Source organism: Geotrypetes seraphini, chromosome 16, assembly GCF_902459505.1.
Source record: "Geotrypetes seraphini chromosome 16, aGeoSer1.1, whole genome shotgun sequence".
NCBI lineage: Eukaryota > Metazoa > Chordata > Amphibia > Gymnophiona > Dermophiidae > Geotrypetes > Geotrypetes seraphini.
This window is the reverse complement of record NC_047099.1, coordinates 28,011,285-28,026,425: the sequence shown is the minus strand read 5'-3', so window position 1 is coordinate 28,026,425 and position 15,141 is coordinate 28,011,285. Positions and strand designations below refer to the sequence as shown.

At 44.0% G+C, this 15,141-nt stretch overlaps 1 protein-coding gene across 2 annotated transcripts in view; it reads left to right on the top strand.

The window, feature by feature from the left end:
- Positions 1-15,141, top strand: part of SHE (Src homology 2 domain containing E) — a 42,036-nt gene that overhangs the window by 16,758 nt on the left and 10,137 nt on the right. For both annotated transcript variants that reach the window (XM_033925201.1, XM_033925200.1), the window contains exons 3-4: positions 13,844-14,188; positions 14,664-14,823. In XM_033925201.1, coding sequence (XP_033781092.1) covers positions 13,844-14,188; positions 14,664-14,823 — 505 coding nt within the window. The remainder of the gene's footprint in view (positions 1-13,843; positions 14,189-14,663; positions 14,824-15,141) is intronic.

Below are 15,141 nucleotides of genomic sequence, written 5' to 3'. Positions count from 1 at the left end.
AGTCTTAATAATAACATAGTAATTTATAGCTAAAGAGACATATGATCAAGAAACTGTTTTATTTTACTTTTGTGATTATGATAAACATACCGAGAGCATCAAAATAGTACCTGGCGTGCCGCATGTTGCCCCCGGGCCACGAGTTTGAGACCACTGTTCTAGATGTATTGGAATTGAGTAGTTTATACAATCCCGAAATGCACCCCCTGCTTTCCGGCTTCTCGAGATTCTGCTCAAAAACAGATCTCTGAAGAAAATCAAGCGCTGCACATTTAGCCCTTTGCAAATTCTTCACTTGCAGATAGGGGAAGAGATCGCTAGAGTGTAAGATATACTGATTCTGCAAATCAGCAAACTCCTTAATGCGGTTCCCTGCTAAAAATTGGCCAAAACAATGCAATCCTATCTTCCCCCAGCGTGTAAAGATTCCCCTATCCTTCCCTGGGGCAAAATCAGGGGCATGTAGGAAAGGTAGGAAATGTAGCCCTCCGATGGCGAGGAGAAGCCTGTGACGTTCCACCCTCCAAACTTTTAAAGTCAGCTGGACAAAAAGTCAGCTGGGGTTATCAATAAATAAAAGTTCAGTGCTACTCAGTCCCACTCAGGGTAAGTATCTGAGGCAGGTAATACCTCTAGGAAGAAGAGACATCTCCTTTTCTGCCATCACCCACAGCTTCAAGGGGAGAGCATGGCAATCAATGATAGCCCGAAGTTGAGCTGCTCTATAGTACAATTCTAAGTTGGGGACCCCCATCCCTCCCTCAGTTTTAAACTTAAACATTGATTATCTAGCTACCCTTGGATGTTTAACCCCCCCCCCAAAAAAAAAAAACACAATTTTTTTATGCCACCTTGCAAAGCATGCAGAGGATATCTCAATTGGTAGCACCTGAAACAAGTAGAGAAACCTAGGCAAAACCATCATTCGCATTGCTTCCATTCTACCCAACCAGGAAAGATACAAATTATCCCACAGATTCAGATTCCGAGAGACAGACACAATCAAAAGGGCGTAATTCATTTGATATAATGTCCGCCAATCAATTCCCAGCTGTATACCCAAATATTGAATAGGTTCCTTGATCCATCTAAACGGCAAGTGTTGTAACACAAGGACATCGCCAACAGGGACCTAAATATTCAAGATCTCAGTCTTCGTTAGATTAGCCTTAAACTCCGACAGAGATACATACTCTCCCATTAGGTCCTGGAGAGCCTGCAAGGAGGATTCTTTACCTTCCACAATAGCAAGAATATCACCTGCAAATAAGGACAATTTATGCTCCACCCCTTGGACCGAGATACCCCTTATCCTTTCCGACTGATGTATTCACTGCGCCAAAGCTTCTATCACTAAAGCAAACAATAATGGGGATAACAGGCACCTTTGTCTCGTACCTCACCAAAGTTCAAAAGATGAGGAATAAACCCCATTGATGTTTACACAAGTTAAAGATTTATTATATAATGATAATATCCAAGATATAAATCTGGCATCCAGACCCATGTGCCAAAGAGTCAATGTCATAAATTTCCAATCCACGCGATCGAACGTGTTCTCAGTATCCACCGCCACCCACAGAGATCCCTCCCATCTAGCTTGCCACTGTAAATTCAAAACCCTTTAAATACCATCAGCTGCCTGCCTCCCTCCAATAAAGCCCACCTAATTGGGATGAATTAAACCAGTGTTTCTCAACCTGTAGTATGCAAACCCCAGGGGGTACTTGGGCCGTCTGTTGGGGGTATGTGGCCTGGCTGCTTCCAGGGATCTCTCTGTGCCTCCATCTGCATGCCCACTGCACAACCTTTCACCCCCCAGAGCCGATACACTCCATCCCTCCCCCAGCAGAAACTCCGTAGCAGGGACTGGCCATGGCCACGTGCAGCGGCTGGCCCACAAGACAACCCCCCTCCCCCGACATCAATTCTGACATCGGAGAGAAAGTCCCAAGCCAGCCAGGCTCCCTCTGAAATCACTTCTAGGTCGTGGGGCCACGAAATGACAACAGAGGGAAAGTCAGTGCCAACATGAGCAGCAGACCGGAGAAGCTGCTTAAGCTGGTGAAGATTTAAAGAGTTACAGGGGTGGGAAAGGAGGGCACAAATGTGGCGTTGGTGATGCGAAGTGCATGGGAGGTTAGAGTGCATGGGGACTCGGAGAGGAAGGGGGTGTGCCATTGCCCTGGGCGCCTCCTACCCTTGCTACACCATTGCCTGTCTCCAAGAATTTATTGAACAAATCTTTAAGAGGTCCCACCAGAACCTTGCTGAGCTCCCTCAATATCCTGGGATGGATCCCGTCTGTTCCCATGGCTTTGTCCTTCAATTTTTCAAGTTGTTCATAAAACAGTTTCTTCTGTGATCGGTGCTGTATCCACTCCATTCACATATGCTTTGTCAGCCAGCAGTGGTGTAGTGAGGGAGGTTGGTGCCCGGGGCAGTGGTGCCTGGCATTGCCACACCAAGCTCCCTCTCCCACTCTTCCCTGCTGTGCCAACTCTTTTGCCTTTATTTTCTCCGCCACTTATTTAGAGAACCATATTAGTCTCTTTTTTGCTTTGCTTTTATTTAAGAACATAAGGACCTAAGAATTGCCACTGCTGGGTCAGACCAGTGGTCCATCATGCCCAGCAATCCACTCACGCGTTGGCCCTTAGGTCAAAGACCAATGCCCTATTTGAGTCTAGCCTTACCTGCGTACGTTCTGGTTCAGCAGGAACTTGTCTAACTTTGTCTTGAATCCCTGGAGGGTGTCTTTCCCCATAACAGCCTCCGGAAGAGCGTTCCAGTTTTCTACCACTCTCTGGGTGAAGAAGAACTTCCTTACGTTTGTACGTAATCTATCCCCTTTCAACTTTAGAGAGTGCCCTCTCGTTCTCTCTATCTTGGAGAGGGTGAACAACCTATCTTTATCTACTAAGTATATTCCCTTCATTATCCCCTCTCAGTCTCCTCTTTTCAAGGGAGAAGAGGCCCAGTTTCTCTAATCTCTCACTGTACGGCAACTCCTCCAGCCCCTTAACCATTTTAGTTGCTCTTCTCTGTACCCTTTCGAGTAGTACTCTGTCCTTCTTCATGTACGGCAACCAGTTCTGGATGAGGGCGTACCATGGCCCGGTACAGCGGCATGATAACCTTCTCTGATCTGTTCATGATCCCCTTCTTAATCATTCCTAGCATTCTATTTGCCCTTTTCACCGCCGCCGCACATTGCACGGATAGCTTCATTGACTTGTTGATCAGTACTTCCACATAAAGATCGGTAGCTTTTATCTGAGGAAAATAAATAAAAGCAAGAGAAAAAGGAAACTGATATGGTAAGTGGTTGTTAGTATTCTTTCATTTTAGTGCACAAATAGCCCTTATATTTAGTCAGTAAAGTTATAGAATGAGAAGAGGATTAACGCTTAATAGTCTGGAGACAGTGCTGGTATCCCTTGCCAAACTCAAAGCATGCCATGGAATCTGTCATGCTTATGGCAGTCCACATTAGTCATTTGCAGCTTGGAGCTTGTGTTCAGGGTAAAGTATCATAACATGCCAAATAGAAGCCATGTCTTCAATATATGATACAAATATCCTATAATCATAGGTACAGGAATTGGGTAGATGGATGGAAAGTAGGATAGACCCCACTATGAGACACACATGAACTGATATTCTGATATTGATGGGTCTAAATTCTTCCCATGCAGAATTTGAATGCTATGGATCCCTGTAATGGGGCACTTAATCTCTGCCGTCCTCTGTTAATAGGAAAGAGGGTTATTTGACACTAAAAGGAAACATCTCTGATTTTCTTCAGCTGAATAAGATCTTGTTAAGATGGGAAGCAGAAAAGAATGCCCTTTTACCCTATACTTTCTAGATCAGCCATCCAGAATCTCCTCTTCTAAAGAGTTTGTTAGCAGTCTGTGCAGAACTCTGTCTTCTTGTATGTGGTGTTGAATAGGCCCTATCAAGCCAGCCTGGGTGTAGTTTCCTCTGCACTTCCTTCTCCAAAGTCCTGCTTCCTGTTGGAGCTGTACTCGGAGCCTGGTCTCCTGGCAGGAAAGAGCTGTTTGTTGGTCTCAGGTTTGTTGCACTTATTCTGATTTCTTGAAAATGGAATGACAATCTCTGCTTAGACACATAAGAACATAAGCAGTGCCTCCGCCGGGTCAGACCACAGGTCCATCCTGCCCAGCAGTCCGCTCCCGCGGCGGCCCAAACAGGTCACGACCTGTCTGAATCCCCAGAGGGGGTCCCCTTGCCACCCTGGTTTCCCATTTAGTCCTAGCTTCCCATCGAAGTCCTAACCCTCCGGTCTTGCACATGCACGACCTGGTTGGGTTTCTATACTTATTACCTGGTTAGCTTTCTATACCTGTGATACATCCCAGCACCTCCCTCAGTATCCCACGATCCCTTTATCCCTCAGGAATCCGTCCAATCCCTGTTTGAATCCATGAAAAGTGAAAACTAGCATGTAGCTTTCCATTATAGTGAGATCCCTTAAAGCAGAAGTTATTAACTATGAATTTGCTGGAAATTTATTAAATTGTATTTTTACAGAACCAGAGTAAATAGATGGAATAGGTTTTTATTAAACCAAAATACACTTCATTAAATTAGTGTGTCCCACTAATTTCTACATTTATGTTAAGAACAGAAGGAAAAGCCTTAGAAACTCCGTGACATTAACATTCAGTGCTCTTGTATGTTTTCGATCATTAGCATAAAAACCTTCTGCTTATGTGGATATTTTCTTCAAAACCTTAAATTATTCAAAGTGAAAACTCAAAAAAAATAGCACTTACCCCCTCTTCTATTAAACTGCGTTAGCAGTTTTTAGCGGAGAGCCGCGCTGAATGGCCCACGCTGCTTCTGACGCAGTTTCATAGAAGAGTTCAAATGACAGTCAATTCCATGTCCTCAGAGTCAATTCCAGCGGTGGGCAGCGTTTCTCAATATCATCACTGCTGCATCAAGACCAGTCATTCATTGCACATTTTAACTGCTTCTGATTCTGTGAACATCATTGGAAGCAGTTAAATGTGTAATGTGTGGCCCTGAATAAGACTCTGTTGAGAACTCATTTAGAATATTATATACAATTTTGGAGACCACACCTTTAAAGGATGTAAACAGGATGGAGTCGGTCCAGAGGAAGGCTACTAAAATGTTCGGCGGTTTTCCTATAAGGCATATGGGGACAGACTTAAAGATCTCAATATATATACTTTGGAGGTAAAGTGTGAAAGGGGAAATATGATAGAGATGTTTAAATATCTATGTGGCATAAATGCACATGAGATGAGTCTCATTTGAAAGGAAACTCCAGAATGAGAGGGCATAGGGTGAAGTTAAGAGGTGATAGGCTCAGCAGTAATCTAAGGAAATACTTTTTACAGAAAAGGTGGTGGTACAGGCACGTGGGATCTCTTAGGGAGAGGAGGAGATAGTGGATTATGCGGATGTGCCATTTGGCCTGTATCTGCCATCATGTTTCTATGCTTGATCTGAGTTTTCACATTGAATAATATAAGGTTTTGAAGAAAATATCCACATAAGCAGAAGGTTTATGTGCCAATGATTGGAAATGTACAAGAGCAATGAATGTTAATGCCACAGAGTTTCTGAGGTTTTTCCTTCTGTACATAAATGTATATTAGAGATCAGTTGAAACACTAATTTAGTGAAATATATTTTGGTCTTCAAGTAATTTTGGATGTATTGGAACAGATGCTTGGTATTTCATTCTGGTGATGTCTTGCAAGAACATGCAGACTCCACTGCTCAATTGTTTTGCTTATTTAAGTACTTGGTATTGGTGCACACACATTACAGCCTCTCCAGAGATGCAGAAACAATATTTTATTTCCAATTTTAAACAAAAATATTTCAAATGGGGAGGGGGGCTCTAGAAAAATAGGAATAAGAAATGAAATAGCAATGCTTGCTGGTCCATGAAAGTTTCCCAAAGATAATTTTTTTTTTTAACCTACAACGTGCCTCTGCATAGTAATTATCTTAGCCAGGAGCTTTGCAGTTCCATTAAGTTGTCAAGCATACTGGTGCAAAATAAAAATATATTAAGTTAATATTCTGCTAGTCTCAAATATATTAAGTTAATATTCTGCTAGTCTCAAAGTTTTTAGCAGGTTACAATAAAAACAGTAACAATAATGCACCAAACATAAAATCAACATTACACAGATATAACATTGTCTCTTTTAGCAGATCAGTAATTTGATCTATTTACAGATTATAGACTAAATCAGGGGTGTCAAAGTCGGTCCTCGAGGGCCGGAATCCAGTCGGGTTTTCTGGATTTCCCCAATGAATATGCATTGAAAGCAGTGCATGCAAATAGATCTCATGCAGATTCATTGGGGAAATCCTGAAAACCCGACTGGATTCCGGCCCTCGAGGACCGACTTTGACACCTGTGGACTAAATGATTCTCCAATTTAAAATATGTTTATTTTCTTTTAACAATTTAAGGTGTTTCCTAGCCTTATATGAAGAGGTAATAAATACTGAAGACTTACAGTTTAACAGATCTGATTACAAATATTTGTTTTATTAACCACTGATTATAAATGTCCAAAATGCGTGAACATAAGCAAAGCATCAAACATATAACCACCCAATATTCTGATGGCGAAATAGAGTGAGTGCGCTTAAGGTTAAAAGTTGTACCCTGAATTAGAGCCACCATGCTCAAAACATGATTGTTGGTGCTTCTCTTGCTCTTTCCTATGATAAGTCTTTTTCACTCATAAGTTTATTAAATAAATATTGAAATGAGAATGTAAAAAATTATGTACAAAGTAAAAAAAAATGGAATGGGACTGGTGATGACTATTGCAGAGGACTTTATTTGAAGTACCTCTGAAATTGGTAAGCCTCTTTGTTGATAGCCCCCTCCCCCCCAAAAAAAAATTGTTTTTCATATGCTTGCAAACAGTATTAGGTAGTTTTATGTTCGATGTTTTATTAACCAGCCATTAAGTTTGTCAGTGTAATGCTGTAGTTGGACAATGATTAGCTGATGAAAATAGTAGTGGTGATGACTTACGGCCTCTTTTACAAAGCCACGCTAGCGGCTGCACTGCGCTAATGGCCCTGAAGCCCATAGAGATTTAAAGGGCTTTGGGGCTGTTGCTGCGTGGCAGCCGCTAGCGTGGCTTTGTAAAAGAGGTCGTTAGTTTCAAAACTTTAAACATCATTACAAGTGTGTGAAATTTTTCCTTTGAAACAATGGGCAGCCAATGTAGAGCAATTAATGATGGAGGATGTGTTTTTGATATTTCATACTAGTTACAAAACAGGCTGCCTTATTTTGCACTTTAGTCAAAGTGGCTGGAAGTCCTAAGAAATGTATATGAAATGAGCAGGACTGGAGACTCTTATCTGATTTGATGCTAGTTTATAGAGCAAACACATTTGCTTGTTGCCTGCACATGTTAATTTGTGTCTTTCTGAAGGTGTTAGAGATTGACATGGGGACCATTTACCGCGGTAAACCGTGGTCAGCGCAGTAAATCTGCAGGAATGGAGACATTTGCAACTGGTTTATAGCAGGAACGGGGACAAGACCTTTCACCGCCCCGTGAGAATGGGCACAAGACCTTTTACCGCACTGAAAAGTCTTGCTTCTGTGGTAAAGAAATTGTGCCCATGTCAGACTTGGCATCTCCTCCCCAGCTCCTTTTGCGCCTATTTTACCTTCAGGAGCCAGTCATGCCACGATGAAGACAGAAGGAACCCAAAACCAAAGCCTGAGACCAATGTGATTTGAAGAATAAAATTACCAGACAACAAAAGGTAGAAAAAAATGAATTTATTTTATATTTTGTGATTAGAATATTTCAGATTTGAAATATGTATCCTGCTAGAGCTGATATTAGACATAACTGGGGATCGCAAAGCCCAGGCTGTGCTTCTTTAGCTTCCAGCTGGCATAGGACTCTCTCTTTCTGACCAGGGGGCAGTTGCCCTAGTTGCTCTCCCCTAACACTATTCCTGCCATGTGTGGCTGAAGTATTCTGTTAGCTTGATTTTTCTATGTAGCATTCTGTAGTAATTTGGTTTGTTCAGTTTTCACAATAGTGGAGGGGATATTTGTGAAAGGGAGGGGAGACAGGAGTCTTGTTGATCCTTGCTCTGTATTATTTGTGTTTATAAAATGGCAATTGTACAGAATATTGTCTGTTTTTATACTTTAATAAAATAAGTTCAGTAAAAAAAATCATAGTTATTTGAGGCTTGTGCGGATGGGATCTGACAGTTTGCGGGACGGGGACTGAGCTCACAGGGATGGGTACTGAGCTTGGGAGGACGGGGCAGGGACAGGGACAAGCTCATAAGGACGGGGCGGGAACGGTGATAACTTTTTTCCCCATGTCATTCCTCTAGTGCTAGTCATTGACATGCAGTTTTTGTAATGCTTTACTACAACCTGTAGTCTAGACATAGTAGAACCCTTGAGCAGCATCTTTCCATTTGTACCCCACCCCCCTCCCATATCCCCATACAGTAGAACCCGGCATTTTTCTATCCATCCCTCCCTCCCTCCCATCCCCCTGTGCAGTAGAACCGTTGAGCAGCATGTTTCCATCTCTCCTCCCCCGCCACTACCGCCGCCGTGCAGCAGACCCCACTGGCCCTCACATCCGACCCTCCCTCCGCGAGATGATCTACAAACCTCCCGGCTCCACAGCACTCTAAACACGCTGCTTCACGGCCTTCTACTGCCCGTGATTTCCTCTGCCGCATCTCTATCTCGATGTCATCAGGGACGTGGCAGAGGAAATCAGGGCAGTAGAAGGCCATGAAGCAGCATGTTTAGAGTGCTGTGGACGCTGATGGAGCTGGGAGGTTCGTGGTAGTCTTGCGGTGGGAGGGTCTGCTCAATGGGGATACGGGTGCACCGTGGAGGGATGTACCGGGGGGGGGGGGGGCGACGATGATGAACTGCTGTCTCACATTGAGGGGTGCGGTCTGGCCGGCTCCAGACCGCACATCACCTTGGGGTCTGCGAGAGAAGGAATGTTGTATGCGCGCATGTGCACTCCTGCCAGCCACGGACCTACAGATCAGGGATCACGGATCACGCAGGTAAGAGTGCGCATGCTCGCTTAGCGTTTTATTATAGTAGATTCCTAGCATCCTGTTTGCTTTTTTGGCCGCCGCCGCTCATTGGGCGGAAGGTTTCATTGTATTGTCTACAATGATACCCGGATCCTTTTCTTGGGCACTAACATCCAGTAACTGTGATTCAGGTTATTCTTCCCAATGTGCATCACTTTGCATTTCTCCACATTAAATTTCATCTGCCATTTGGATGCCCAGTCTTCCAATTGCCTAAGATCTGCCAGCAATTTTTCACAAACCGCATGCATTTTAACAACTTTTAACAGATATTCCATCAGAAATCTTTTCCACTTAAAATTCCCAGCATGCAGCAATATAAAGGCAAATTTCTTTATCCTTCCATTATCAATGAGCAAAATGCTGAAACCAACTACCGCTTACACTATGATCTTGTGACCACTATCTCAGGTTTAGAAAACTTTTAATAACATTTCTCTACCAAGACAGGGCTTTAACCCTGAAGTAACTGAATGGCAATTGTAAAATCCCATTTCTAAACTGTCTAATGCAACTCTTTGGACAAAATGAAGAGCCAATGATGACCTAATTGTACTTGTAACTATGTACTTATGACTACAACCTAATTGTATTAATAGTTGTACTGGTCTCCCTGTACCAGCAACCATATTGAATGTACGTGTCAATCTGTCCATTGTAACTTCCTAGGTAATTGATCCAAACTGTTGTAATGTAATCCGACTTTGAACTGAAAATAGGTAAAGGCGGAATAGAAAATCTGATTAACATAATAGCTCGGTCACTCTTTGAACCTTTTCTAGTTCCTCTATATCTTTTTAGAGATAGTGACCAAAAATTGAATGCAGTATAGGTGAGGTCATACCATGGAGCAATAGAGACATTATAATAATCTTGGTATTTTTTAACCATCCTTTTCCTAATAATTCCTAGCATCCTGTTTGCTTTTGTGGCTACCACCACATATTGCGTTTGTTCAATACTGGGTTGTTCTTCATACTCGTCCGCAGTTCCTCTCGAAAGTTGTTTCGGAATTTCATCTGAACCACTCCAGGACATACTCTCACCTTGGTGAAGCTGCACTCTACACATTGGACTGTAAATGTGCTTTTACTTATTACTTAGATCAGACCAAGCCTCGTAGAATTTCTATTCAACTGTTCTTGTCCTTCAATCCTAATAGACTTGGGTCCAGATTCTGTAACCGGCACCTAAGTCGATGGCCGCCTTAAAAGCAGTCGCCAATTGGCTGTCAATCATTCCAGGGCGCCGGTTACAGAATCGCGTCAAGAAAACCCAGGTCTACATTTCAGCCGCTTATCTTAGCTGCTAGACTGCAGCCACAGCAGCTGATTGTGGCAGAGGGATCCCTCCCCAATTGGCTGAGCGGCAGGGACTCCCCAAAGCTGTGATTTTGTAACCAGCGCTCAAGTATTGGGGATGTTAGTGGAGAGAGGGGTGCCAGCAAGAGGGAATAGGCATCTCTTCTGCTGGCTGATTTGCGGTGGGGTTTGGGGGTTCCCTGCTGCAGCAGGAGAAATTCCCTCGCCCTCATCAGCTGAGCAGCAGGGACTCCCCAAAGCCACTATTCTGTAACTAGTGCCCAGAATTTAGGTGCCGGTTAAAGAATCGCGGCTTTGGGGAATCCTTGATGCTCAGCTGATGGGGGAGGGGGAAATTTCCCTGCCGTGATCGGCTACTGCGGTCTAGACAAAGATAGGTGACTGAAATGTAGGCTAGGGTTTCCCAGGCCTACATTTCAGCCACCTATCTTGGCATAATTCGCGGCTGGGTAGATGCTTTAGATCGCCTAACGCCACTTTGGGGGTTAGCCATGCCTACTTTGTTCTGCGGCCTAAAGCGACTTCCTAGTCACAATTCCAGCGGCCATTTCAGCCGCCCTTTATTTAGGCGTCGGTATGCACTTCAACCCTGCTGTTTCTGACCATTGGCAGGGCACCTACCAATGCTTAAATTTGGCGCTGGTTATAGAATTTCTCCTTAGATCTCCTGTCCTGTCACCAAGAGAACTATCTCTACGTGGCTAGCTGACTATCTCCTTTTGCTATGCTCGGGCTGGGCTGACGCTGGAGGGTTGTGTCACTGCATATAAAGTAAGAGCAATGGCATCTTCAGTAGCCCATCTACATGCCACTTCCATTGAGGACATATGTAAAGCAGCCACTTAGTGCTTAATTCATACTCTTTGGAGAATCATTCAGACAGAATAGTCAGTTCAGCCAAGCAGTTCTACAGAATTTATTTTCTATTTAGATGCCAACTTCCCTCTAACCCTTTTTAAATTTTGCCAGGCTCAGAATTATGATCATGGCAGCTAGAGAGTCCCGCATGTGAGAATATGCTGCTGTAACAGGTGTTATCCGAGAATAGCAGGCAGATATTCTCACTACCCTCCCACCTTCCCTAGCTAGCTTCTTAGCTTTTTTTTTTTTTTACTGAACTGATGGTCCCATGAGCCGACGTCAGACAGGAAGACATCTGGCGCATGCGTAGTATGGGCAGTCGTGAGACTTTGAAAATTTTTTAAAGTGATAGTACACTTTAATACTTTCTATACCGGCTTCCATGGATGACGTCACCAACATTTGAGAATACCTGCCTGCTGTTCTTGAATAACACCTACTTACAGGTAACTGCTATATGGCACACTGTTGGGAATTTTTTGTCTTCTGGATACATTACATTACCTGTCTTCTTCCTGTTATACAGATTCATTAATAGATGGAAAATGCACCAAAATGCTTCCAACAATTAGTGCTAAGCATGGGTCCAAATGTTATCTGTGCTCAATGCAGCAAATTAGCTTGGCTTAGACACAGTCTAAAGAAAAATAAAGCCTGAGCAAAAACCAACAAGTCTATATTCAGCTGCCAAAGTCAATGTTTTTAAATGCCAACAGCAGCAGCTAAAGAAAGCATAAATATTCAGCATCATTATCCAGATATTGTGTGACACTGAATATCCAGTTAGAGGTATGAGTGCCCCTGCTGTGCAGTTAGTGGCAGTATTCAAACTGCTATCCAGATAGCTAACCAGATGACATTTAGGGCTAGATTCACTAACTCCAATCTGTGTCTGTTTGCATGCAGGCTGACAAATTCACTAAAGGCCTGCATGGAGACGATCGTTGGCATGCCCCCTTGAAACTGCACGGATTGCTAAAGCCCTGACAGTAGTGACAGGAGAAACAGCCTTCTGTCACTGCTGTCAGGGCTTCTGCCGGCTTTAAAATATATATTTTTTAATTGGACATATATTTTGAGTATTTTACACACGCAAAATCTGCCCGATTAAAAAAAAAAAAAAAAATTAACCCCTCCCTCCCAAACAAGTGCCCCGAACACTCCTTCCTCCCGAACATCCCCCAAAATTTGCCCCACAGCCACCGTTTAAAATTTTGGCAGGAGGGTCCCCACTCCCTCCTGCCATCAGTCCCACCCTGCCAAAAACTAACCCCCCTGGATGCCCCCTCCCCGTATCTTTTAACGGAACAGGAAGGGTGCTCAATCCCTCCTGCTCCAATGCGTCCCACGACGAGTCTGAGGTCATAGGTTCCGCCCCGGTGCATCATGTGATGCACAGGGCAAGGCCTAAAGCGCCTCAGGCTCCTCCCTTGGGAGGGGCCTGAGGCAACTCAGCCAATCAGGGACTTCCTTAGACTCCTCCCTACGGAAGTCCATGATTGGCTGAGGTGCTCCAGGCCCCTCCCAAGGGATGATGCCTTCGCAGCAGGCATTGGAGCAAGAGGGATTGAGCACCCGTCCTCTGTTAAAGGTACGGGGAGGGGGCATCCAGGGGGTGGCAGGAGGGAGTTGGCATCCCTCCTGCCGTTAGTTTTTGGGTGGGTGGGACCGATGGCAGGAGGGAGTAGGAACCCACCTGCCAAAATTTTAAATGGTGACTGCGGGGCAAATTATTTTGGGGTGTTTGAGGAGGGAGGGAAAGTGTTCGGGGCACTTGTTGGGAGGGGAGGTTTAGTAGCAGTAGATATGGCAGGAGGGAGTGGGAACCCTCCTGCCATAATTTTAAGAGCTGCGGACGGAGGGGAGGGGTGGGCCGGGCCGATAGAGGTTTTGCGATGGCAGGAGGGAGTTGGCATCTCTCCTGCCATATTTGCGGGGACGGGGTGGGCAGCGTCAGGCCCGATGGCAGTGGCAACGGTGTCGGCGGATTTCGGGTTAAAACCATGGGCTTGCTCTGCTAAAAAGCTTTGTGAGCCTGTAGTTTTAAAGAGCAGGAGAGTCGGCCAGGATAGAAGCAACTGGTCTTCAGCAGTTGCTTCTTTTCTGATCGGCAAGCCCAATCGGTGTTAAAAAATTGTTTAGTGAATCGCTGCCCTCCAAAATTTACATGCCATTTCCCTCATTTGCATGCACGGATTGGGATGGGATCGCTACACACATTAGTGAATTGGGTCAGAGGGAAATCGGGTCGCAAAGGGCTCGCAAACCAATTGGTATACGATCGATTTGCTTTGTGAATCTAGCCCTTAGATAGGAATTTCTTATCTTTATTCAAGTAATCATCTGGGTAGAGGTCTGAATATAGTTGCTGTCTGGATGATTGCAGCTCCACTCACACATTACACCAACACTATCAGAATAGTGCCTACGTGTCCTGTAAGGATATTCAGTGAGATAAGAGGGTTCTGTTCTAATCTTCTCCCCTTACAGCTTGCTTTTAGTATGTTTTCTTTTTCCAGAAATTCGCAGGAGAGGCTCCAAGGACCCTGTGGGGAAAACCGTAATCCTGCTGGAGCTAGACGGCCCTGGTGAGCCCAGTGGAAATAGCAGTAAATCTGAAGTGTCCTCCATGAAGAGACCAGGCTCCAAAGAACTGTTGGAAAAGCTCCCACAAGTGTATGACACACCATTTGAACCAACAAAAGGAGGAGATGATGCCAAACAGGAAGAGCTGCCAAGCTGTGTTATAGAAAGAAAGGCACATGCTGCAGAGAACAGAATGCCTGAAAGTGACCAGCGACCCGCAGCAGAATATGAGCAGCCATGGGAGTGGAAGAAAGAGCACATTGTGAAAGCTTTGTCAGGTGAGAGACCCTGCTGAAAGCTAAGTGGAAGAGAAGGAAAATGGTCCTTTTGGGTAAGAAGAAATTCAAGTGAGAGATAGGAACCCCTTTAGAGAAAAAGAGGAATGACTACCACAGGGTAGATAAGTAAACATCTAGCAGGAGTGAAAAAGATGCTTGTGGAAAAATAAGAGGTATTGAGAGGTGTTTTCAGACAAGGAGAGAAAAAGAGGTATATGACGCTTCACAATGCTGGTAAAAAAATTGGGAAAAACTTCAGGAGGAATAAAATGAGAAGACTGAGAAAAGAGGTTTGACTAAACAGAGATAAGGAAGTATAGAGGAAAAGTTTGGTGGAAAATTGAAAGATGAGAAAATGGATAAGAGACCCATTAGATAACTGACAATGCAGAGGTTACTAGACCAAGAAAGACCTATTTTTCTATATCCGAGATTACATGCTAACAGCCATGTATTAAACCATGCTTCCTTGCAGTTCAGTTTGAGGGGTCAGAAAAAATATCTTCTCCCAAAGAAGAAACAGGGTGGCAGCATCAGCGTCAGAAGAGCTGGACACACAAAATCCTGAAGCAAACAGTGTCTGAGTCCAGTGAGATGGAAAGAGTGGAGCCAACTGTCCCTCTAGAAAAACAACCGTAAGTGTGATCCTTTTGGCCATGTTGGATTGCCAAGTACCTCTTGCCATGTCTGTATAAAGGGAAGGATGACTTAGATAATATCTAACTGTGAGATACAGGAGAGCGTTAATGAATAGGGAAACATTTCAGCCCTGAGATATAGGAGAGATGTGTTAGAGACTTAAGATACAAGAAAGAGGGTGAATGGATAAGGGAAGATGTTATACTTCAGATACTAGAGGAGTGCTTCCCAGAGAAGTGATCACTACTTAGTGTTCTAAGTATGCTGGATAAATCTGACTGATATACTTCTCTATTCATTGCATAGCATGTGTA